We start from the raw sequence: 25766 nt of genomic DNA, 5'->3' as shown, positions 1-25766 counted from the left end.
GTGTGTGAATTGACAGTCTTGCATGTTGATCATTTCTGTGATTTTTTTTCTGCTGATGGAGAATAAACTGGATATTTCTGGTCTACTTGCTCATGCTTCCTCCAAGTTCCAAGGGTCGTAGAAGGTTTTCTACTGGAGCGATAGCGAGGAATTCATTTCTGGTTAAGATTCATCTGTCATCCAGAGCATCCTTACCACTGCTGAGATCTTCTTAGGTAAAGAGAAATTTAGTAGTTTTTACTCTAGGTTTTTATATTAAGTGAAATTAGTGGTTATATAGAAATAATGTCTTAAAAAATTACACTTCAAATATATATAATATAAAGGAGAATATATTTTTACTAATGCACAACGCCATTTCAATGTCTTTTCTGCACCTTATTCACATTTACAAAAATCACTCAGTTAAATGTGTAATATGCAGCATCATTACTCCAGTGATCAGTGTCACATGATCCTTCACAAATCAATGCTCAAGAAACATTTTATTATCAATGATGAAACAGTTGCGCTGCTTAATATTTATGCATAAACCATATTAATTTCTGCTTGTCACCAAGGCAACATTTCTCATTTAGCTTACCTGAAGGTACTAAAAACTAAAACCTGAAACATTAAACTGTACATTTGCCACATTAAAAAAAGGAAAAGAAAATGACAAAACGATTACTAAAACCTTAAAAAATGAAAACAGAAAATATAAAATTCTAAATACTAATACTATACTATAATAGTATTTCAACGAACGACACTAAATACTGAGTTATACAACTACAAGATTTTCTCTCTTAAGAAAAAGCAGAAATGAAGACAAGCAAACTGAGTGGTCAATTTTTATTAGTATTAACATGTTTAACATTGAAACCTTCTGGGTTATGTGCCAAGTATAAATCATTCCAACTCATGTTGAACTTGGGTAGACATTTTAGTCAATTTAAACAAGCTTAACATAGTTCATCCATCAGTCTATTTTCCTCAATACCTCGGCATCCCTAATTAAATAACACATTTTATTAGTCTGCATTTTGACATTTCAACTTTTTGAAGATATTTTAAGATTTTAAAAAAATGTTTTTTGCAACCCTTAATATCTGATCCAAGATTTAACTTCTTTACTAAAGGATGTTTTAAGCAGTGTATTAACTTACAGCAGAGCAAAATCTGTCCTTTAAATAAAAATCTAAACTAAAAGTGTAACTAGTACAAAAAATCAGTTATTTTTGTATTTCCTACATGTAATATACTGGCCATATATCACAAATCTCTAGCCAAATATATTTTCCAGTATATAATATGGTATCTGTGACAGTTCACAGTTTTAAAATGTACACTAAACATTTAGTTCATCTTTTATAGATTTCATAGTACATTTTATCCTCTGCGAGTCTTTTCCCTCTCCCATGGTACTAGTTGGTACTTGGTACTAGTTATTTTCATACATTGACACACCCACACACACTTAACATAAACCCAGACACAGAAAAATGTTAACTAAGAGAGAGAAACTGGTCAATGTTTGCCTAAACACAAATGTTTCTATGCATTATATTGCTCTTAGCATTCGGTCTCATTCTCTCTCTGCAATTTTGATTGTTGCTATACAGAGAAAACAATCTGAGAGCAGCACACACTCCCACACACACACACAGGAAGAGGTTTAATGGAAGGAGAGGAAGGGGTCAGAGTGGAATTTTTGTCAAAAGTGGTTTGTAATCTTTTACCCAGCTGTCTTCACCCCACCCCCCTACGCTCACAGATAAGCGTCTCAACCACAAACTTATTCTCAAAGTGGAGAATCTTGTGGCAGTTGAGCGCCTCTCGCTTCTGGATACCTGTGAAAAGAGAAAAATGGTATGGTGAATGTGTGTGGCTTGTGTGGTCAGAGTTCAATATCTGATCTTTATGTCAACATGTACTCATGTTAAAAAAACAAAAAACAAACAAAAAAAACCCGTAAAATAATTTATATATATAATATATATATATATAGATATATATATAATATATATATATATATATATATAGTATATATATATATATATAAGGGCTGGACGATTATGGCCTAAAATCAAAACCTCAATTACATGAACATTTTTACCTCGCATTACGATTAATGAACGCATTAATTTTGTTTCTGTTTTGTTTTTTTGCCCTCACAGTTCACTGACAAGTTTTGTACTGTAAATATGATTAACTATTAAAGGTGGATTTTTTTTTTCCTGTTGAAAGAGCGATCTGACATCATAGCTCACTACTCATCAGTTATTTTATCTATGTTTCGTAACATTTCTTACAGATTATTGCTCGGTGTAAGAGATAAATAAAGATCAGATAAAGAGAAAGTTAAGCACAGTACCAGTACGAGTGATTGCGGGTGAATTAGTCATGAATACCGTCTCTATATTAATTGTAAAGCTGTGGGTTGTAAACAGCAGGGCTCTAGACTAACTTTCTGCACTGGCTGCACTGGTGCGCCTAACTTTTTTTCTTAGGTGTACCAGCACAAAAGTTAGGTGCACCCAAATTTTCGACCGCATCGCATTTAACACCTCATTACAAGTTAAACTTTTTTTTTTTTTTAATCGCTGTCCATATAGGCAATATTGACTTGTAGCCTAAATGATTAACTACAAAAATCTGGTCAACATAATGTTCTTTATTTGAAGGCACAATTCTACAAGAAAGGTAAAACTTACTGAAAAAGTGTTGTGCTTAAAGTGCTTCCCCTGAGCTGAATTTACACTTAAAACATCTCAAGATAAAAAGAAAATAAAAAGAAAATCTAAATTTAAGTGTTTTAAGGGCTTCAAACTGAACATCCTCATGGCTCAATGTCTTATGGACTATCCTCGATTGCAGTCACATTCCCCCTCGGATGGCCAACTCATTTAGTTTGGCCTTGTTGATCTTTGGCCTTGGCTAAACAAACAGCTGGCCACACGCTCTCTAGCATCAAAATCTTCCAGACTTGGCCCCTCCTACACTGATTCTGATCAGATCTTTCCACTGTGTCTGAATGAAGGGAGCTCTAATGTCTGATTCTGACCAGCTAAACAGTCCCTTAACAGCTTATACTACTGTCTCAGCTATTAAATAGTTCAGTTTTGTATGTAATTGCAAAGTGATTATATTTTGTTTTTCGTTTTTTTTATTAATTTAATTTAGAAAAAAACGTTAGGAAGAAATTTTTGTTTGTTAAATATAGGTTTAGTTTTTTTTTTTGTTTGTTTGTTTCAGTAACGACTAAGCTTCCAGCGTTAGACAGTGAGCCTATGTTTGATCAATTTAACCTTCTCCAAATCATCACGACCTGCCTAAAAATAACATCTATAGAGATAAAACAGTTTCAAGCATATAACAAGGTTTAAACGTTAGACCCAGATAAATGTGCGCTTATCCCATAGTTGGTGCGGAGACTGCTTCAGACATGGAGACAGCCAGCGTGATCACTTGCATTTTTTCAGTGGATATGCCTTCATTTTTTGCTCATTAAGGTAAGAGTAAGTACGATCATTCGTAACTGCAAAGGGTCTTTTTTGTGTGCACCTCACAGTATCAACAAAACGTTTTCGCTTTCTGCCTGTGTCCGTCTGTAATCAGGAGTACAAAAAAAAACGCAACTGCCTAAATCATAAATATATCTATAGACATGCGAAATATATCTATAGACAGCTTTTAAAGGACGACTAAATGAATAAACAAAGTGACAACAAAACACCCCTCTTTCGTTATAATCATAATCCGTAAGATGCACTTCTCTTTAAATGATCGTCTGAGGAGATGGCGAGCCTGGATCAGCAACTTCATCCTTGCCGACACAGACTCAGAAAACACTAGTTTTATTAGTAATAATTCAAAATATCTCCTTACTATTTCCCGCCGGTCACATTGATGGTAATTACTTTTGCCGGTGCTTTGCGGCAACGCTTGAGGCTTATTGCAGTGTATTTGAACACAGAACCAGTCAGCTGCGCTGACAGCACACACCATACTGCTTGGCTTCGGGACCACTAAACACCGGTCCAGCCACTCTTGATCGACCCGTACAGCACGGTCTCGTGTTTTGTTTCCATCAGCGCAACAAACAGTCGGGATGGCCCGGCCCAGCGTCTGACCTAAGACATGAAAATTGGCCCGAAGCCCAGGTTCGAGGGGCGTAAAAAAAGTCAGGGTCCCCGTCGTGCTTGTGCTGAAATGTATCGCTCTAGTGTCTGTTGTTGAACCACAGGGAGACTTTCAGAGTCACGGATAATTATTTTTTCCCTTGAACGTTTGGTCGCACGGGTGCAACCTCTGATTTTTTGTAGTTGCACCATTGAGAAATTAGGTTGCATGAATGACCAAATTGTCCCGCACTCCTAGAGCCCTGAAATAGCCTAGTTCCTTCAAAGCTAGAAAAATATGCCTATAATCATTTTTGAGATTCTAATCTACTTTAGTGATAAATCCTGAACCGCGCTGACAACTAGTTTCTGTGTTTCCTCTGTTGCGTAGCGATCTTCCACAGCTACTATTTATATGAGTGTTAGAGTGCCACAATGCAGCTGTTGTGAACATAGTAGCTTCGATAAAATAATACGCATCCGATAAATTCTAATCGGCGAGTGTCCAAACCATGAAACAAATACAACTGACAAGGTTTGGTAGAGACCACAAGGCTCACCTTTCGTAGCCATTACTATGTATTTGAACTGGCGTTCACCTCCCTGTTTTTGCTTTTATGCCACTGACTGAATGATGGGGCAGAGTCATGTGGCTACGCGTGGTAGTATGCTTTTAAGGGAAGTATTAACAGGGGGATTAAAGCGAAATAACCGACATGGGAAAATTATGGCCGGTTAGAGGTTCTGAATTCGGTTTAGATTACTTTTCAATCAATCGAATCAGCCTATATATTATATATGTATATGTATATATATGTATATAATATATGTATATGTATATCTCTTTCTTTATATGTGCTTATACACATATATATATATATATACACATACACATATATATATATACACATACACATATATGTATATATGTATATGCTGGGCTGCTGCTGCTGCTTTTCTTCTTGCTATGCTCCTGCCTGCTCTATATGCTCTCTGCTGCTGCTGCTATATATATGCTGCTATATATATATATATATGCTATGCTTGCTTTATGCTGTAAGCTTGCACTATTTATGCTGCTGCTCTGCTGCTGCTCTGCTCAACATATGTCATATATATGCTCTTCCATATATTGTCTGCTCATATTAGTGCGTATATAACCTATATGTACTCCTTATATAGCTCAACAACAGCATACAGCAGCATGCATATGCTTGTAACAGCAACCTCTCTGCGCTCCAGCATGTAAGCCTTTGTGCCTCAGCAACATGCTGTATGGGTATGCTCCCAGCTGATCCACATGTATGCCCTTGTAGCAGCAGCAGCTGCCCAGCAACAGCAGCAGCCTTATGTAGCCTTGCTTAGCCTTTGCTCCTTTAGCAACACTTGCCCATATGCTTGTAGCAGCCATATGTATGTATGCAACAGCATGCTGCTGTAGCCTTAGCCTTTGCTTCAGCAGCAGCAGCGCTTGCCCAGCAGCAGCCCAGCATGCCCTTGTAGCCGCCTTGCTTGCTTATGCTGCTTGTAGCAGCATCCCATTGTTCTAAGTTGTTTACGCACTCACCTTACAGACAATATTTGCGAATTAAAGATTTTTTTGTCTCAATTTATGATCTTTACTAGTATTATGTTAAATAGTGTTTTATAATGTTACAAATACCTTTTTATATATATATATATATATATGTATTGATATGTGTGTGTATATATATATATAATATAATATAGTATATCTATTATATATATATATCTTATATATATCTATAATAATATCACACCACATATACATACATAATATATATAATATATATATAAAAAGGTATTTTGTAACATTATAAACACTATTTAAAATACTGTCCTCAGTAAAGACTCATAAATGAGACAAAAATTCTTAATTCGCAAATAGTGTCTGTAAAGGTTAACGAAGTGCTGTAACACACCTAAGAACAATGGGATTGCTCGTCAAAAGTATAGATGGAATCCTGTTGGTTACCAAACCGGTCATCTCGAGAGATGCTGCCTCCACATGTAAGTTGTCCTCTCCCTCTGCATGAGGCCATAGATAAGTATCCCAGCTGATTCGCACATGGGGCTCCAGCTTCCGGTCCACTACCATCTTTTCCACGTACCAGGTAGGACTGCGGCATTGGTCCGGTGGTTTGCCAGCCTACAAACACAACAACAAGTCACACTGTCACATTTTGAACACCAGACTAAAACTGCATAGCAAAGACTTGCCAGCTGACAACCTCGACTTCAGTTCTGGGCATTAGTCAAGTGTCTGAGTTGTCAATTCCTGAGGTTTACTAAAGGGATGGCTATTGCGAAGAGCCTCAATTATAAGATAGCAGTGTTTGCTGCAGTTACACTTGATGTTGACAAGAAGCTCCAGTAAGTCTCTGGGCGGCATCCACAACAGAGTGTTTGGTGTGGAGGAAGTGACGTAGCATTTGTTCAAACGCAGAGCCAGATATGCTTCCAGTCTCTAAAAGCAGAGAAGGAAAACCAGCATGTTACGATTTTTGGGGCAACAGTGGTTTAATTTTTGTGAATCTGATGAAATTGTGGTGAATGGTAAGTGCTTTTTGTGAGGGGGATAAATATCTGATCGTCGTCACTCTGTTTGAGTCCTGAACGATGTCAGCAGGGGTCCACTGTCCGCTGAACTTGGGCACCGGGATGTTAATGATCTCCACACCCTCATCCTCCAGAACCCTCACTCGCGCCTCAACCCTTCTTGTATGCGGCTGGCAAATGGCCATGTCAGGTTCCTCCTGGCTGTCCTGCATCTTGTAATTTTCCTCACGGTAGTTCACCCCACAGAAATACATCCTCTCCTCCTGAATACCATTATTATGAATAGACCATATTCTTTCCGCTGATCAAATAGACACATATCATTCGGTTTGATGTTTCAGCATGTCCTGAGGAAATGGAACTTAAGACATCAATGATTTTTTTAAAGTTTGCAACAAGTTTTGTAACAAAGGTTTTTTACCCCACATCAGCTAGGTTATTATATGGGAGATATGGGTACAAAACATCCTATATACAAAAAATTACTGAAAAGAGGTGCTCTACCAAACAAAAGAGGAGGTGCAACCAAAATTCAAAAAGTTATGTCAATTATAAAGCGGGCAAATAGATTGAAGAGTTGCACTTTTTCTAATTGACATACAAAAACATCCTAACAATTTTGTGCATTTTGATGCAAATCTGTCTAGAGTAACCATCATTTGAACCATATAGCATTGTTACAAGTGTATATTAGTAACAGTTAAAGGGGTAATTCACAGATGACAAGATGGGCTTTTCCATTAAGCCAAAAATGTCAACATCCCATAATGCACTTTTGATTTTGGCTGCCCCCTCTTCCCATACGAACGTCAAAACATATACTACTAACATAGTAATAAAAGGTGAACGTATCCTGTAATGCAAAAATCGTACAAAAAACTAAAATTCATAAAAACCAAGTTAAGGCATTTTTTTTTTTTTTTTTCATGTTAATCATACTGAATCTATGTTTGGACTTTTTTTACTGCCTTAACTTTACGAAGTAAATCCTTCATTTTAATACTTGTTCAAGGACCCAACAGATTCACCATGTTATTCTGTGCGTTCTCATGTGGGGTTGTGCGCGGATGGGGATGGGGAAAGGACGGTGCGCTCACCTCATGTGTCAGTCGATACCTGTACAGGCAAGCTCCGCGCCACGACCACACCAGGGACGCAGAAGAATGGCCAGACGGCCAACACGAGGTGCACCAGCAACCCAGGCCCTGGACGGCTTCCTGATACGGGGCAACCGTCGGCTCCACATCCTTTAAACACACACACACACAGGAAGAAATGAGTTAAAAGTACATGCTCCTAGTAAAAATGATTTTTCTCTTAAGGCAGGTTGATGCCTTCAACAATACATGCTACATTTATTCTTAGTTAGTTTTTGGTTAGTAGATACAATCTAAATTTTCATGTAATATATGGGTCTTTTCTGATGACGCCATGTGGTTCAGGAACTACTGTCGGAGCCTGTGTTTTTTGTTTCGAGGGGTATGTTGCAGAGTTTTGCTCTCTACAATCGCCGCAGCAGATCCCACCATCATCTAGTGCAGCGCTGCATGAGTTTATCAGTGTTAAAGGAGAGAGCTTTCATAGATTTGATCTGTGGGTCGTGCCATTTATTCTGGTGTGGGCTTTGTACATAAAATAATTGCATTGTATGCAACAGATACTGGGAAATTTCCGAACCTTCCTCCAGAGACCCAGCCAGTTACAAACACACTGCATGATGCAAACGAACCAACCCTCAGCTGACACGCGTGACTGATGAACAAAGAACGAAAGTGTAAACAACATTCAGACAGAATCTGATGACGAACTTGTGCACCAACTCCTTTTTTTTGCTCTCATTTGTGTTGATTTGTCATATTTTTCAACATAATAAGAGCAAAGAAGGCTAAAGTAAGCCAAGCTTTCCTGTGTTTTTCATAATTCATGTTGCAGACTCCAGGGTAATACTGAGCCAACATAAATGACTACATTTCAGCTGGAAACGTCTATAATATCCAGAAAAGGTTTGTTTACAGGTGTGTCCTAAGGTGCCAGTTCTGTGGCTAAATTAGTAAACGACAGAAATAGAGAGTGAATACAACTTGGGTGCTGCAATTTTACAGGTGTATAATTAGCCAGATCAGAGTATGGAGTGGCTAGTCATCATTAGCTCTCCTCTAGTTGGCAAGTAAAACACCAACTCCCCTGATCTTCCACAGACACATTCAGATTGTGTCTGTTTGAAAATGATTAGGCGGCAAACACTGATCAAAATAATGAAAACAGTCAACTAACACTTGTTTATTATCGATTAGTCCTGGGCTGTGACTGGATTTAAATACTAAAATATCCTGTTGTTTATAATACTTGTTTGTTAGACATGAAACTATATAGATATATATAATATATTAGGTGTTGAGGGATTTATAAATATATTATTTTTTTGGAAATAATTTTATTTTACAGTGTGCCTTGTTATACAGCTACATGTACAATATATTATCATTCATAAATCTACTACAGTAGTTATTTGTGTAATTACACTGTACACAATGAAACCTTAAAAAAATAAATTACAATATAAAATTGTGTGCACACATACACAACAACATATAGTAAGTATCCCAAAACCATCAAAAATACAAAACCTGTACATACCTATAAGAGTGCTGATTAAGCAAATATTTGAAGATACATTCTATGATTGGTTTTTTTTGCAAGTGGGTTATGAAGTGCTGTGCCACACTCTACCATTCCACAATTTAGCACGGGTACAGAAGGGAATACACCGCAAAATCATCCTAATGCAAGTGTTTGCGGGGGAAAGAAAACTAAATAGGACATGAGAGGTGTGTGGTGACGATGGTTCACAGTCATTTAGATTTTGATTTATTTCTATCTATTTTTAACTGCATTATCAGCACAAATGCATCAATATGCCGAACGTTGTTCATGTGGTGCTCTGGTTGTCATAAACCGCCCCCGCACTTCCCTGGTTTGAAGTTTGTAAAAAAATGAGATGAAAACAAACGGCTTTCAAAGAATTCACTCACAGCTTTACGCGCCCGCTCACGACCCATACAGGCACGAGCGGCAGATGTCGGCATGCTCGTAGCTAAGGGCAAGGCCGTCTTTGTTTAGAATATACCAGAGGCCTTCAGGAGTTTCGTGGGGCGATAGGAGAGGCCGAGAGGCAATAAACTCTAAAGTTTTTGGTGATCGAAACTCCAGATGACCACAGGTGGTCAGATAGAAGACCACTCTATAGAGAACCACCTGTGGGCCTCAAGTGGTAAAAAAATAAACAACAACAACAGGCACGAACATTGTTCCAGCTTATCGATCATGATGAAGGGAAGACCTTTTAACAACATCATTCAGGATAAGGATCAGAGTCAGCTGGATGCGAACAATTAGTCTAGCAGGTCGAGGGGAGCGTTGCGCCATGCATGAAAATCGTCTGAATCAATCTTGCTCCTTCCGAAACGCTCTTCGCTGAAACAGTGGCCAGTGAAACCCAAGCGAAAGACTGGGGGGTAACCAATGAGGTTGAAGTGGTCCTGATAGCTAGTTGTGCATTGTGGTTCAGCAGACGCGCGCCACAGTAAAGTGGGGCGTATGCCAGAGTAGAGATTCACGACCTCGTGCTGCGCTGGTGTCTCACCCAAGTTCGCACACGATGCGCGACTCAATCCTCCGGGGGCAGCTAGATTATCGAGTAAATTTGAGTACACAAAAAGCATAAGCAGCCAGACGGTGCCTTCATCTGAGTGGGAGCTGGTCTCACCCTTATGAAAGTGCGCCCACGATAGACTGGTGAAACATGTCCTTTGCTCTTCCTGGATTTTGTAGCGTATGGGTTTACAACTGGCAACCTATTCGGGTGGGGGGGGAAGAAGTGCCAGTGACAATTTATAACCCACAAAGACCTTTAAATGCAAAATCTCATTTTAAAATGACTTGTGTTTGAATTTTAAATAGTGCAAATGACTGCACAGACAAGCATCATGCTGCTAGAACAAGCATTTAAAAGTGCCCATGGATGATTATTGAATTTTTTTTAATGCAAATATTTGTTTATAATTTCTGAACATTTGCATGTGCATGTAATTAGGAATCTTGATGGAAAAAATATCTTAAACGTGCAATGCGATAAGATTTTTTGTGTATTTATCCTGGTGTTTGTGTTGAACTGTCGGCCATTTTTCCTGTAAACTCAAAGCTGATCACTCTCACTCTCTCTCGTCCTTTCACACACACAGACACACAGACACGCACACACACACACACACACACAAGGCAGGAGATGGCTTCCCTCTACACACTACAAAAACAAACTATCTGACCAAAAAATACGGTTTAAATCACTCAAAACCCAAACAACCCTGTCCTATGCGTTTTCAGTCACACTGATATCAACAACGTCTATAATAATCCAGTCAAACACTCAACTGGTTTATATTTTCGTGGTTTATTTTGTAAATAACACGAAAATATATAGATACTTCTTTATGCATTAATTAATGTTGTCATGTTTATCTAATACACTTTGACCGACCACCATTACAACAAATAAACACGTTAGGAATTTAATGGTTAAAACCCAACTTTTTTGTGTTGTTAACCTTGTTTTTTAATCTCAATGGCCGGTTAGCGTTTTGTGCTAACAAACTTCACCACATCCTGAGGAATCAACAGTCGTAACAAGATCCTTCTCACTCCTTTTTTTTTTTTTTAGAATCCTTCTGTCCGAGAGCGGAGTTGAAAGCGAGTTTCACCATCTTGTGCAACTGGAATTAGTTTTTTGTCATGCCTTTTTTCACCGGAACTATGCGAAATCCTTGGCAAAGACGACGACCTCTCTGTGGTACACTGCGCTGCTACTTTGGTGTGCTGTGGCGCATTTAGGTCGAGACGACCGGATTAATACTGTTGTGTTCCTTAATGGAACAGAAAGGGGCCTGTTTCCACCAAATACAAATAACATCGTTTGTTTTGTTGGGTTAATGAATGTTACTAACTTTCAACGTAATAACTATATATTACAGTGATCGCACAATATAATAATAGATAATAAATATAATATAATATAATATAATATAATATAATATAATAGAATAATAATAACATATAAACTACCATAAATATAAATATATAATCAGTTCACGGAATAAGGGGGCGTGGGTTGTCATAAAAAATAAAAGAAAAGAAAGACCTGTCCAACCTACCAGGTCATTGTTTATCTGAGTGGCAGGTAAGGTTTATGTGGAAAAAATAATATGTTATGAAATCCTTGCAGTAGTATTGCAAATGCAAGAGGGTGGTTGCCTTGTGGGAACGGATAGACTAAGGTTATGCCTGAGGAAGTTATGACGAAAATATTGGGTAACACTTTACAATAAAATACGAATTCATGATTAATAATAATTACCAGTTCATATAATATTTATATAATATGTCAATGTCAATAATATAATCTAATTCATTATAGGTTTAATGTTAATTTTATTACTTGAAATGTTAAAATGTTATGTAGAGATTTTAACTTTGCGCAATATTGAATACATTCAAAGTATTGCTTTTGGTATACCTAATGTATTCAGTAATGTTAACAAATCTTGACCATACTTGGTCAACTGTTTACCTAAAATATTTGAAACATAACATCACATATAACATGTTTCAATACAGACTTTAACCGTCAGGTACAAAATAAATAGCTGAACTGATTAGACCTAGTAGTTTAATAGACTTGAAGATAAAATTTAATACATCAGGTGTTCCATAAAATCATTTAGGCTGCTGAGAAAGCTGGAATAAACATTCAGTAATTAATTTATGTATGCAATTACAGTCCCTTTTGAAAAGTAACAGTATGGTCAGTCCTCACAACTTAAGAGTCAGGCGTGTGTCGTTTCGGTCAGGTATAAAGCTCTCTTAAAAATGAGTGAGAAAAGGCCTAAGGTGAGTCCAGGAAGTGATTAGAGGTTAGATTCTTAATGACAGAAACGCCTTTAAACCTCTTTCTAAATGGCTGGAAGGCCGCTTTCTCAGGCTACTGGCAAGAATAGCTGGTCTTTGTCCAACTTGAGAAAGAAATAACTAATGAATCTGAAATCTTTCGGTTTGCCATTGAACAAATACAGGTAGAATAATAAAAATTAATCACTAATTTTTCAGTATTACCTACATTTTTTACAACCGAAAAACATTGAATTAAGCATTATAGCTTTATAAAAAATAAAAAAAAAGGCCATGCCCATCATCTTACACTGTTTTCAAAAAAAAAAAACATTCAAAAAGTATTCAAAGCCGCGCGCTTCAGTTGAAACATTTGAATCTCAAAAGCGCGCTCGGCGCGGGGGCGTGGTCGCATTAGAAGATAATGAAGGAAGAACGTGAAAAAACGGACACTCACGTTGTTTTCATATGGAGTAACTTTATCACAGAATATTTGTTTTTCGGCAGCACTTTTTTTTTAGTTTAAAATAAAACATGTCAGATGCTTTCTATAGATATCTCTCTCATGTCCTCTTCGTTGATATTCACTGAGTTACAGTTCATTTTAATGACGCATTTGTATCTGAAGATCAGCGCAGACAAAGCTGCAGAACACACTCCTGTTTGTTATCTTTATTTTATAAGTGCACAAAGTTTAGTTGTGTTATTATGTCTGTATACAAAAAAAGTAGTAACCCTTTACAGATCGATTGAAGTATTGCACTTATCTGTACGATCAAAACTGAAAGTGTAATTTAAGTTCTTTTCGGGGTTATCAGGAGAAAATACCCCAAAACGCGTATACGCGTAAATCGACTCCAGAGGGTTAATATTTGCTCAAACTGTTAAACCCTGTTGTAATGGTGACTGCCAGTTGGCGTGAGACAGGCAATAGTCGCACTGACAGATTTTTTATCACTATCATGAATGATCTGTGGTGGGCCATCTGGGCCCTGAGACTATGCAGGCAATAACACATTCAAAGAAATGGTTTACCTTTATTCTTCTCTGGCTCCAAATTAACTGGTTCAGCCCTTGAGAAAAACCTGTCCAGTTCTCCCTGCATGAAGATTGTGACATAATGTATTTTCCTCCATTTTGATGGAGTTGATGACGGATGCAAAGCAAATGTTCTTCAGTCGACGCCAGCTTCCTCCTCACCTCTCGCTGGGCACAGTGTTCTCCCAAGTTGTCCTCTGATAATTCAATTAAGTTACATGCAACCCTGTGTTTAACTAATGCACTAGCACATAAGAAAAGTTACACAATAGAGCAGGAATGAGGAACATTAATGTCTTTTCTGATTTGATACTGTGAAGGTTAACATCAGGTAATGGCAACACGGATGCACTTTTTGTGACAGAGAACTCACCCAAAATTCAATGTGACCTCCTGGTACTGATAGGTGCCTTTCCCAACTTTGTTTGTTTTTTGTTTTTTTTCCTAGCAAGACACATCCTGGATTGAAAGAATCTGTCACAAGAACCCGAAGTCCCACTCCATGACGTTTTGAGGATGGGGTTTTGCATTTTGAACAGACTCGGACATTGTATTTAAACTGTGTTAAACCAGACAAACGTTATATAGTTGTAGTCCCAACTTTATGTGACCTAAGTTATTTACTTGGAGTACCCTCTGAGACTTTAAACCAAGTTCTAACCTTTCAATACAAAATAAATAATAAAAAAAATAAAAATAAAAAAAGTATATAACCATAATAAACAAAATCACTCTTTATTGTATTTTTACAAAAGCAAAAAAGTTTTTATTTTTATAGTTTTTAAATTAAGAAATTGAGATATCTTGAGAAATGCTGGAAGAAATAATTAATGTGTAAAAAATGATTGTTGACCATGCACAATTAAATTGATGTAAACTGTAGAAAACTCTTGTTTCTGTCTTTTTGTTGTAGCTTCTCAAAAGTCATACATAGATCTTGACAAGGTGGAGAACATTATTAGATCTGCTTAAATATAATTTGTGGGTAAAACATCAATTTGTGGAATGAATCCATTTTTTGAATGATTAGTACATGATTCAATAACTTGTCACAACCACAGACTGTATAGCTCTCAACGCACAAAAAGACACACAAGTGCTGCCATCTACTGGCGTAAGGATGTAAAGAGTCAGAGGATTGAAAAGATTCGAGTCACTTGAATGATTCAACCCCCCCTCCCCATTATTCCCAAAATAAAGCTAATCTTTATCACAGTAAACACGTGACCTGATTTTTTACTAGTAAAGCTTTGGTTCATGGGAAGGAAATAGCCAGCTGCGATTCTCGATGCGCAGTTGCGCAGTTGACGACGGTCCTGACGCAGGCGCGTCCATCCATTCGTTTTTCTGCTGCGCTGCTTGAGCACACAGAAACATGGCGACGTCCCTGATCTGCGGCCGGTTGTCCGCTGGACTGAGGAATTCCGGTTCCAGGACGACTTTAAGCTCGGCAGCTAAGGTCAGTTTTGCGTACACACATTAGATGGCTATATCCGACTGTCATTTGTAATCCCTGCTTGGTTTTTAATGCTTTTAATGACCCCAAATGGGCGATTCTCCTTTGACATTAGCCTTCAGGCTAACTGCCATCATATTAGTAATGCTTAGATTAGCAAACCTATTTATTATCCACTGAGCGGATGCTCAGTTTGTAGTTTGTTCATATGGTTATCATTCACACTGAACCTGTCATCTGGGTTTTCGAGTTAACTTTGACCTACATGGACAGAGGGCCAGTCTGTGTTGTTTCACTTCAGTGTTTCTGTTTCAACTCTAGTAGTTAAAAGTCTAAGTTAACTCTTAAACCACTCAGATCTGCAAATATGCTTGTTAAAATGAACAAAATGATAGCGTCCTTAACTATAATCCTTCCTGAATCATAAATTTCATATCATAAATGTCTAAATGTTTGTTCAGTAGAAGGTTGTACCCTTGAGTAAGACACCCATGTTGCTCCATAAAGGACTATTCCTATATTGAGTGTCCTGTATGTCACTTTGGATTACGGCAAATTATTAATCAGTAATTAATTAGTCAGTAAATCATCTCTATATTCATGGTGCAGACAGTCTGTTTCAGTAGGTGTTGTAATTCCGCATATTCTGATATCCCATATATTACTGGAAGACTCTTGACTTTGTTTGGCTTCTACTAAAGTCTGTTAAGTGTTCATCTGTTGAGCAAGGGAAAGGGAAAAATCCTTTTTCTTGTAAAGCTGAGACTTTGCTTGTTCTTGTTTCCGTGTAATGCAATTCACAAAAGTCATTGTTGGCAATGTAAATATGAGCATGGCTTTAGTTTGTAGCCACAGTATCCTTGTTCAATCTTATTTGGCAGGGTGACCAGAATTTATTTGTGTTGGATTTAATGTCCATTTTCTCTCTTTACTTTCAATTACCAGGTGTTTGGTGGGACATCTGGTCTATTTGGTAACCTTGGAAACCAGCCGTCTCCAATGCTGTCAGTGCAGCAGCAGAGAAACCTCTCCCTTCATGAGTACATGAGCATCGGGATGCTGAAGGAAGCGGGCATCTCTGTGCCTGCGGGTTTGGTGGCCAGCACGCCTGATGAGGCTTATGCTATTGCCAAGCAGATCGGTAAGAACTCATAAAACATATGCTGGGCACTAATTGAGAAAAGTCGATATTTATTCTCAAAGGGATGCAGGCTGCATAACTGTTCCATAACATATGCATACTGATTCATTTGTATTTTCCACTGTTTACATATCTTACACATTGGAATGATCTTGAGTAGTTTTTCAACACAGCATATATAAATGTAGGGAATACCATTGCCTATGCTTTTACGCAGGTCAGATTACAGTGTTTTGAACAGGACAGCCAGATCACTCTATGTTAGGGTCTTGATTTTGCTGAGTGTTTGTGTTTCAGCTGTTGTGCTGTTCTCAAACACGCTGCAGTCTAAACATAGATTTGCGCCACCTCTGGAGAATGTGGCTACCCTAACCTTTAATCTAACTGTCAGCATATAGGCAGCACCTGCACAGACCCATGATGGACAGGCAGTGCTGTTAGCTGGAATACAGGAGGGTAGGGTGTCACAAACATGGAGGAACTAGCTTAAGACTGAGACACATGTAACATTAGAGATTGGGTTTAAGTGAGTTTAACCCATTAGTTTTGAATCTTGCTGTGTCTCAGATCAGCATAAAATTGGATTTCACTCCTTTAAGGGATAGTTCACCCAAAAATGAAAAATTCTGTCATCATTTACTCACCCTCATGGCGTTCCCAACCTGTATGAGTTACTTTCTTATATTGAACATAAAAGACATGAGGGTGAGTAAATGATAACAAAATTATCATTTTTGGGTGAACTATCCCTTTTACTTGCTGTTTCCAAATGAATAATAATTTACTGTGCATTTCATTACTGGGAAATGCACTGAAATGTACATTAAGGGTGGCAAAAAGTGGAAGTGTTTTATTTGCAGAATTGCAACATGGACAAAGTTGGAAATATCCCTATTTTCACAATGTAAAATCAGCGGTTTAGTGGCGTTCTGTGGGGTACTTCCCTTTTTCAGAGCTCCAACATGGTACTTTAAAAGGGTTAGTTCACCCAAAGCTGAAAATTCTGTCAGTTAGTATTTACTCATCCTCTTGATGTCTAAATCCTATAACAGATGTTCTGTGGAGCACAAAACGAGGTTCATCAGAATGTTCATGCTGCTGTTTTCCATACATTGAAAGCAATCATGAATCAAGATAAAAACAGTAATATTGTGAAATGACTTTTTTTTTTTTTTTAAATGTAATTTATATCTGTGATGTCAAAGCTGACATTTTTAGCAATCATTACTCCAGTCTTCAGTGCCACATGATCTCTTGGAAATTATTCTAGTATGATGATTTGGAGCTCAAGAAACATTTCTTATTATTACCAATGTTGAAAACAATTGTGCTGCTCAATATTTTTGTGGCAACTGTGATACATATTTTAAGGATTTGCTGATGAATAGAACGTTCAAAAGAACAGCATTTATTTCAAATCATTTCAGAATTGTTTTGTAACATTATGTCTTCGCTGTCACATTTTATAAATGTAATGCATTCGTGCTGAATATTAATTTACTAAAAAAACAATGCCTCAAACTTGAACAGTAGTGTAGTGAAGAACAGTCAAATTCAAGCCATTAGGCAGGAAAAAGGCAGCATGATCATTTTGCGTAATATCTGCTTGTTCACATGGGTCTTGGAACAAAATGTAAATAATGACAATTTTTTATTGATACCATCTTAACCAATACCACTAATAAAATGTGTAGTTATGTCTGTTTATTGAAAAGTTGGCTTGTAAAGTTCCCAAATTCCCAGTCGAAATTGTATTAAACTCCACCTTGTTGTTTTTACCAAGCAGGCGGAATTGAGGCTTTCCGAAATCATTCTTATTGGCGTCATATGTCTGTTGTTTACAACTGGCTATGCAGTTTCAATCCTAGCGAATCAAAACTATTTAATCCTTCCCGGTCTGTTATGTGTTATTACATTTATCATAACGATCAGTTCCAGACTTTCATAAGCCTGTTCCGTGTGTCTGTACACCAGGTCTGTGCAGGTTTAGAGACTGTAGCTAATTACAGTGTGACTCACTGGTTGAGGATGCAGCAGTTCTGTAGTGAATTTTTCATCTCTGTCAACTTAAGTGGTTTTGTTTGTTTGCTAATGGCCTTTGAGCGTGGCCATATGTTTCGTGTACTTCTGTGTCTGTTTGGTTGGCATTATTCAAGGCTTTTTTTTCATTCTTGTTTATTCTTTCTCTTTTTTTCAGGCTCTAAAGACCTGGTGGTTAAAGCCCAAGTGTTGGGGGGTGGTCGAGGCAAAGGCTCTTTTGAGGGAGGATTGAAAGGCGGAGTCAGAATTGTTTACTCGTGAGTGTTTGTGCCTGCTTTATTGTACATCACTTTATTACTTTTCCAATTTCCTTTTTGTCTTCTCATTGTGTCTGCAGGCCAGAGGAAGCAAGAGATATCTCCTCTAAGATGATTGGCAAGAAGCTGTTCACTAAGCAGACAGGAGAGGCAGGGCGGATCTGTAACCAGGTGTTTATCTGCGAGCGCAGATACCCGCGCAGAGAGTATTATTTTGCCATCACCATGGAGAGGTCCTTCCAGGTGAGAGGTCCATACTGTGTGGTTTATCTATGAAACTGCTTTGCATATGTGTGCATCCAATTACAGGAAGTCTTTTTACAAGTTCAAAAATGACGTCACCGCTCTACATGCTGCAGTAAGCAGAGTGGCCAGTAGAGGGCAACTTTTACAGTGTTGTGAGCCAGCACTTTACTGGTTTCACTTGGCCTTAAAATGATCACATAGGTTCTGCTTCACCCTCTACAGGGCCCTGTGCTGATTGGCAGTTCTCAGGGAGGCGTGAACATTGAGGATGTGGCTGCAGAGAATCCTGATGCCATTGTGAAAGAGCCTATTGATATCATGGAGGGAATAAAGATGGATCAGGCTATTAAGGTGAGGTGCAGAGTATTATATAGCTCTGCAAGACAGTTCCCACACTGACCCCTGCTTGAAAATTTTTTTTATTCTACTTTTTCTCTCTCTCAGGTGGCAGAGAAGATGGGTTTCCCCCCTGCATTGATCAACGAAGCTGCAGAAAACATGTTGAAACTTTATGATGTGTTCATCAAGTATGATGCATCTATGGTAGAGATCAACCCAATGGTGGAGGATTCATCTGGCATTGGTACCCTGAAGCAGACACCTTGCACTTTAGATCATTATGTATACATTAAAGAACCCAGTCCTAGGGCTGTACAAAATAATATCAGTATCATGGAATGGCTTTTTGGATAAGGCGATTTTAATCAAATATTTGTCATCACTGTGAGTTAAACGTGACACTGTGTTCATTTACATGTGTGCAGCTCATGATCTAGGGTTTGTTTCAGCATATTAGAGCAGATTGGTTTTGTTTACTGTGAATTGAGCCACTCTGAGATGATAAAAAACACTGTTATAGTTCATGCTAACTCAAAATAGTAATTTTCAGCTTTTTTATTATTATTTTTATTTTCTGTGCTCCTCGAGAAAAATCCCTCCAATCATTTTAGATTGAATAATAGCATCAAATAGAGCTATTCAAGTCATCTGGTGGGAATTTCTGTGTTTTTTCAGATCCAGTAAATATAGCAGAAAAACAAATGCAATGTCAGTTTATTTCCAATGTTGTGCAGCTCTACCCAACACTGTAATGCTCTATAACAGGCTCATAGATTTATGCATTCATAGATGATTTCTTATGTGCTTTGCAGTGATGTGTATGGACGCTAAGATCAACTTTGACTCAAATGCTGCCTTTAGACAGAAGAAAGTGTTTGACATGCGAGACTGGACCCAGGAGGACGCCAGAGACAGAGAGGCAGCCAAAGCAGATCTCAACTACATCGGCCTAGATGGCACTATTGGCTGTCTAGGTCAGTACAAAAAACTTACTTTACTTTTAGTAAACTAGGTATGATTTGTACCATTATAATTAGTTTGAATATTGAATATGTGTGAATCTACACATGTGATGTCATCTGTGTTTAGTCAATGGGGCTGGACTCGCTATGGCAACTATGGACATCATTAAACTGCATGGTGGAACACCTGCTAACTTCCTGGATGTTGGAGGCGGAGCCACTGCCCAGCAGGTGACGGAGGCCTTCAAGCTCATCACGTCTGATAAAAAGGTACTGTCATAATCAAAGGAATTACATTGGCTTCTGTGTTTATTGCCGCTCTTTGTATTGCACCTCTTATGTCAGAAAATGTTTGTCTGTGTTCTCTGTAACAGGTCCAAGCTATTTTGGTGAACATCTTTGGTGGCATCATGCGTTGTGATGTCATCGCACAGGGCATTATTATTGCTGTCACTGACTTAGAACTGAAAATCCCCATCGTAGTACGGTTACAAGGTGAGAGAGATCGAACTTAATACTATGATTATGATTGATGGTGCGGGTGAGTGCTGATCTGAACAACTGGATCATATTATCAGTTATGCCTGTAAGAACAAGCACTTCAGGTTTCCTTAGAAAATCACATGAATAGAACTTATCAGGCATATCAGAGGTTCGTTTGGTCATGGGAAAACCTGGAAATATTTGGGGATATTTTCAAATAGTATATTTCCAAGGCCTGGGAAAAGAGAAATGGCATATATAGATAAATATAGATTTTTCTAGTTACACACAACTTTAAATTTATGTCATTGGTTAGATGTTGCTCTTGTAAAAAGTAAAACTTGATTGCAGCCATTATGATGTTGAAGTTGTTTCAGTTTCTTTTTTCAGAGAACATGCTTCTTAGAATACTTTAGAGAAGAAGTCTGAATTTAAAGAATTATTGAAAATCCTTATCCAGTAAACACAGATGACTAGAAAGGTCATGGAAAAGTCCTGGAAAATTTGTTAGGTGAAAACTGTACCATCTATATCAAGAAAAGTTTGCACAAATCCCCCAATAAGACCTAGAAACGTCTGGGAGAGTAGAAACATTGACAAAAGGGTGACAGAAAGGAAAAAGGTGTCTGGAAAGGCATATTAGTGCAGGTGGCTCATGTTTTCTGTCCTTCATCTTACTCTCATTACGCTTGTCTGATCTCCAGGAACAAGAGTAGACGATGCCAAGGCTCTGATCGCTGCCAGCCCTCTGAAGATCCTGGCCTGTGATGATCTGGATGAGGCAGCCAAAATGGTGCGTTACTCTTATTTATGCATGCATATGAGCAAATCCAAAGTGACATGAAGAATAATCTGTCCATCATGGTTCAGGAATCAAATTGATAGTCCAAAGAAATATGAGATTTTAAAGTAGTTGTTCACCCAAAAATAAAAAAAAATCTGTCATCATTTAGTCGTTGTTCCAAACCCATATAATTTATTCTCGAGAGACAGGAGAAAATTTCCCACAACTTTACCTGCCATTAATGTTTAAAATAGCAACATTTACACTTTTTTGGGGGGAAATAAAGAATAAAAATTCACATGCATACACTTTTCAACAAGGTTCAGTTCATTAATAGTAGTTCATTCTTTAGGTTGCATGAACTAACAATGAAACATACTTTTACAGCTTTTAATAAACTTGGATAATATTAATTTCTACATATATTACTTTAATATTTCAAGTTATAAATAAAAATAAATACATAATACATCGTTCAAGTATAAATTATAAATGGCTTTAATGTATTGTGAGTGAACAAACAATCAAACCAATAAATTATGAATAAATTCATCTAGATTAATTAATGCTGTGAAAAAAAAAAAAAAATGCTGTTCATTGTTAATCCATGCCACCTAATCCAATAACCAAGGGTAACAAATTGCACCAGTGTCATTTAAAAGGGGGTAAGTGTACAAAAGGAAAAATGAAAAGCACATGTTGCAGTCCATACAACTTTGCATGAAATAGAATCAAAGCAAATCTAATTATTACTATACAATGACTATACAAACCAGATTTCCAGCTACAAGCAATTTATCTTTCCACCTCTGAATGGTGGAAGTGATCATACAGCTGAACCGCTGGATGATCATGATGACAGCCAAACAGAACATATAGAGTTTTTATATATACCGTTATGTAACAATCATCACTTTTTGCTTTTTAACTGTGTTATAATTAAGCTGATCATAATTAAAGGTCAACTGTTGAACATTTTACCATACCTTTCTCTCTCTTTTCCTCTAGGTTGTAAAGCTTTCTGAAATTGTATCATTGGCTAAAGAGGCCCAGGTTGATGTCAAGTTCCAGCTCCCCATCTAACAAAGCAAACCTACAAGCCACATCACTATTCACACCATCTTATATGAACTAAATCTAAGCCCACTACTTGAGCTTGTCTAGTCTTAGACCACCAGTAGAGTTCTCCACAACCCTGTGTCCTGGTCAAGCTTCTGTCATCTCTCGTTTCTGTCTCTCTGTGGTTCCCTGTTCCTTCTGTCTCATCAGTGCTTTCAGATTGTTAAAGCACATGTGTGTCTGCATGGGTGCCACTTTCATTTCATGTGAATCAACCTCACCTGCAGAGCCCATCAAACCAGTCCACTAACATATTGTTGGATTTTTTTTTTTTTGGTTACATTGTTTTAGATCGGGTCAGTGTTACTACCTGCTGTTGTTTTTGTCAATGTTATTGTTTATTTGATTTCTTAAGTGGAGGATGTATTTATGTGGGACTGTATTTATACTGTTGAAATGTATGGAGACCTGACTTTCTGGGGGTAAAGAATGTCTCAGACATATTGCTCATATCTTTTGCCACATATGTATACACACACAGTATCATTAAAAGAAATTCCCACCCCTTATTCTTCATCCCTCCCTCCCCTCCTTCTCTTTTCCGGTGGGAGGGAGTGTCGCTGCAGGATGTCTTCTCTGTTCTCCTGAAGAGAAATGCACCATTTCCCTTTCAAGTAAACGCACAAGCACTCACAGGGAATATGTGTGTTATTGGTGTTCTCTCAGTCTGACATGGAGCCACCGGTGCAGTGGCTGCAGAAAACAATAAAAATACTGAAGTGTCTCAGAGGATGATGATTGATTCCACCCACAGACTCTGTCACAGTCTATTTTTTGAAATGTAGAACATGTACTTCCATGGTAAGTCCTTTGAAGCATCTTTCATGTTAGAGTTGGTCCTGTAGTGAGAATTTTACTTTCTCTAAAGGAAAGTGCTCTGAATTTGACAGCTCACAGTTTGAGGTCTGTGATACCTCAACTATCCAGTAGCATTCCTATTGGTTGCCCAGCTGGTGCAGGACCCCCTGGACGTATGTGATATATTATTTATGTTTAAAATATTAGATTTTTGTCTAAAATGTCTAAAACTGCACTTGGTGAAGTTACAAATGACTTGCTTCTAGCATCTGACTAAGACTGCATTTCGCTGCTTAGATCGAGTTTAGTGCAGTGTTTGACATCATAGATCATGACATACTTTTACATAGGATTAGAATGACATTGGTATTCAGGAACAGTCATTAAGATGGTTTAGATCAGGGGTGCCAAACAGCCCTGCAGAGTTAAGAGAGCTTCAGCTAATCAAGTCCTTCAGGCTTGTTTGAAAACTACTTGATATATGTGTTGGAGCAGGGTTGGAACTAAACTCTGCAGGGCTTGCCCCCCAGGAATGGGGTTGTTAAATCCTATACATCTGACAGTTACCACTGTGTCTCTGTAAATGAGAAAGCAACTAACCTTACAGCTGTAAAATATGGAGTGCTGCTGCAAGGATCTGTGTTAGGCCTTCTGCTGTTTATATATATATATATATATATATATATATATATATATATATATATATATATATATATATATATATATAATATAGATATATATGTGTGTGTGTGCTGCTTCTTGGAAATACTATGAGAAAACACTGGATTAGTTTCCACTGTTATGCTGATGATACTGAGTTATATATTTATTCAGTTAACAGATTTACCAAATTTACCAGGTTAACAGAACATTTTAAAGATATTAAAGGCTAGATTACTTATGGGCAAAATAGCCTATGCCATATTTGCTTATATTTAGTCAGTCACCAACTGATTAGCTAGAACTATTCCTTTAACCCCTGGTTACACAGACAAGGCTTAAGCCTAGTCCCAGACTAAAATGCATGCCTGTTCTGTTTTAACTGTACTGAAGAAAGAAACTTGCACTGACATATTTTAAAATATCTTAGTACTATTGATTTGTCTCAAGATGCACACCAGTAATGTTTTTTCTTCCTAACAGGATCATGCTAACCAGCCAAACCTCTGTTGTGCTAGCTCATGTAAATATTGATATTAGATGCAAATATTAATTGACTGATAAATCCACTTCTGTAAAGATGTTGTATTAGTGTTGATTTGAAATCAGTTGAATTGTCTTTAAAATGCAGTGTTCAGATAAGTGCTTGAGTGGAAGCGTTTGGCTTCAGGCTGCCTGTTTCAAATGCGTCATGCTTTAAATAAATTAAAACAATATATTTCTTTGCCAAGGGTGATGTAAACCAACCTATTAAAAAACTGTTTCATATGAACAAGTTTTAATTTCATGCAATCTTAGAGATGTTCCATCATAATCCCTAAAGGGCTATGGAATGTGTTTAAATGTTTATGGGAATACGTTGAAGTTTGAAGATGGAATCATGCAAACTCATGTTGATATGGTCCCTTCTGTGAGCATACATAACCTCTTCAGCTCATCTATCTGTACTGAATGTGAATCGATACCTGCGCTGCTTCATATTTTTTTAATTACGTCCCACAGTAGTTGGCCTCATACAACTTTAGATGCTCTTCTTCTTGCATGCCTGGGATTAATCTAATAATTCTTTAAAAAGACACATTTTTATTAGTAGTTATGATGAAATGCAGTTATGGTGGTATGTGGTGTGTAATAAAATATTTTTTAAATGATTTTTTCATCCCCTTGTTTTTTTCTTCTTGTTTTACTTCTCATTTTTACTTTAAAAAAAGCTATAAACATCTTAAAGCAAAAGAAAAACAAACTCAAATGTATCTTTATTGAAGCTTGTTTTTAACACATTCCACTGGCAAAGAAACAAACAAGATATATTGAATATAAGTCTAAATATCTTGTCTTTAAGGGTTTTAAGGATATTTTTACTGACATTCACCTCTATCAGACAAAAACTATGCAATTTTAAAGTTGATGCTTTTGGACAAATATATAAAATCTAGTCATCTGTTTGATATAGTGATGGCACGATTGTGAACACGCACATTTAGCAGTTGTGAGAATGATTTAGTCAGAGATGTTTCACAACTGCTCTTTTTGAAAATACAGCCAGTCGCTACTGTGGTATTTTAATTTCCTCGATCGGTATAGCTCAAGTCAAGATTCACCTCAGTGGAAATAAAATTTGCATAATTTCCCACCATGCCACAGGCTTGTTCATATTTACCTGTTTATTTTTGGTGGAGTGGGGCCTCTGAATTTTTTCTTGCAGTGCTGAGGTTGATACGCCCCCGAGGCTAAAATTATCCTCAGCTTTTGGAGAAGAACTTCTTCAGGGCTTTGCCTGTTAACTCACTGGAACTAAGTTGAAATGACATCCTGGAACA

General features: G+C 37.5%; 2 protein-coding genes across 2 annotated transcripts; one reads left to right on the top strand and one right to left on the bottom strand.

The window, feature by feature from the left end:
* Nucleotides 1-1731: 1731 nt before the first annotated feature.
* Nucleotides 1732-11460, bottom strand: LOC122145393 (integral membrane protein 2B-like). Its single transcript, XM_042759163.1, has 7 exons — nt 11382-11460; nt 8417-8435; nt 7781-7930; nt 6725-6940; nt 6414-6591; nt 6193-6273; nt 1732-1904 (listed from the first exon to the last, which is right to left on the bottom strand). Exons 1-7 carry the CDS (start codon nt 11441-11443, stop codon nt 1732-1734), a joined length of 879 nt encoding a protein of 292 aa, XP_042615097.1. The 5' UTR covers nt 11444-11460.
* A 3538-nt stretch (nt 11461-14998) lies between these two features.
* LOC109089007 (succinate--CoA ligase [ADP-forming] subunit beta, mitochondrial) lies at nt 14999-23212 on the top strand. The gene is made up of 11 exons (XM_042757464.1): nt 14999-15120; nt 16063-16258; nt 18456-18555; nt 18636-18798; nt 19024-19152; nt 19246-19384; nt 19953-20114; nt 20230-20372; nt 20477-20597; nt 21290-21378; nt 22378-23212. Exons 1-11 carry the CDS (start codon nt 15037-15039, stop codon nt 22450-22452), a joined length of 1401 nt encoding a protein of 466 aa, XP_042613398.1. The 5' UTR covers nt 14999-15036; the 3' UTR covers nt 22453-23212.
* Nucleotides 23213-25766: the final 2554 nt, after the last annotated feature.

This window comes from Cyprinus carpio, chromosome A6 (assembly GCF_018340385.1).
Source record: "Cyprinus carpio isolate SPL01 chromosome A6, ASM1834038v1, whole genome shotgun sequence".
Lineage (NCBI taxonomy): Eukaryota > Metazoa > Chordata > Actinopteri > Cypriniformes > Cyprinidae > Cyprinus > Cyprinus carpio.
The sequence above is the reverse complement of the archived record's forward strand: the minus strand, read 5'-3'. Positions and strand labels throughout refer to the sequence as shown.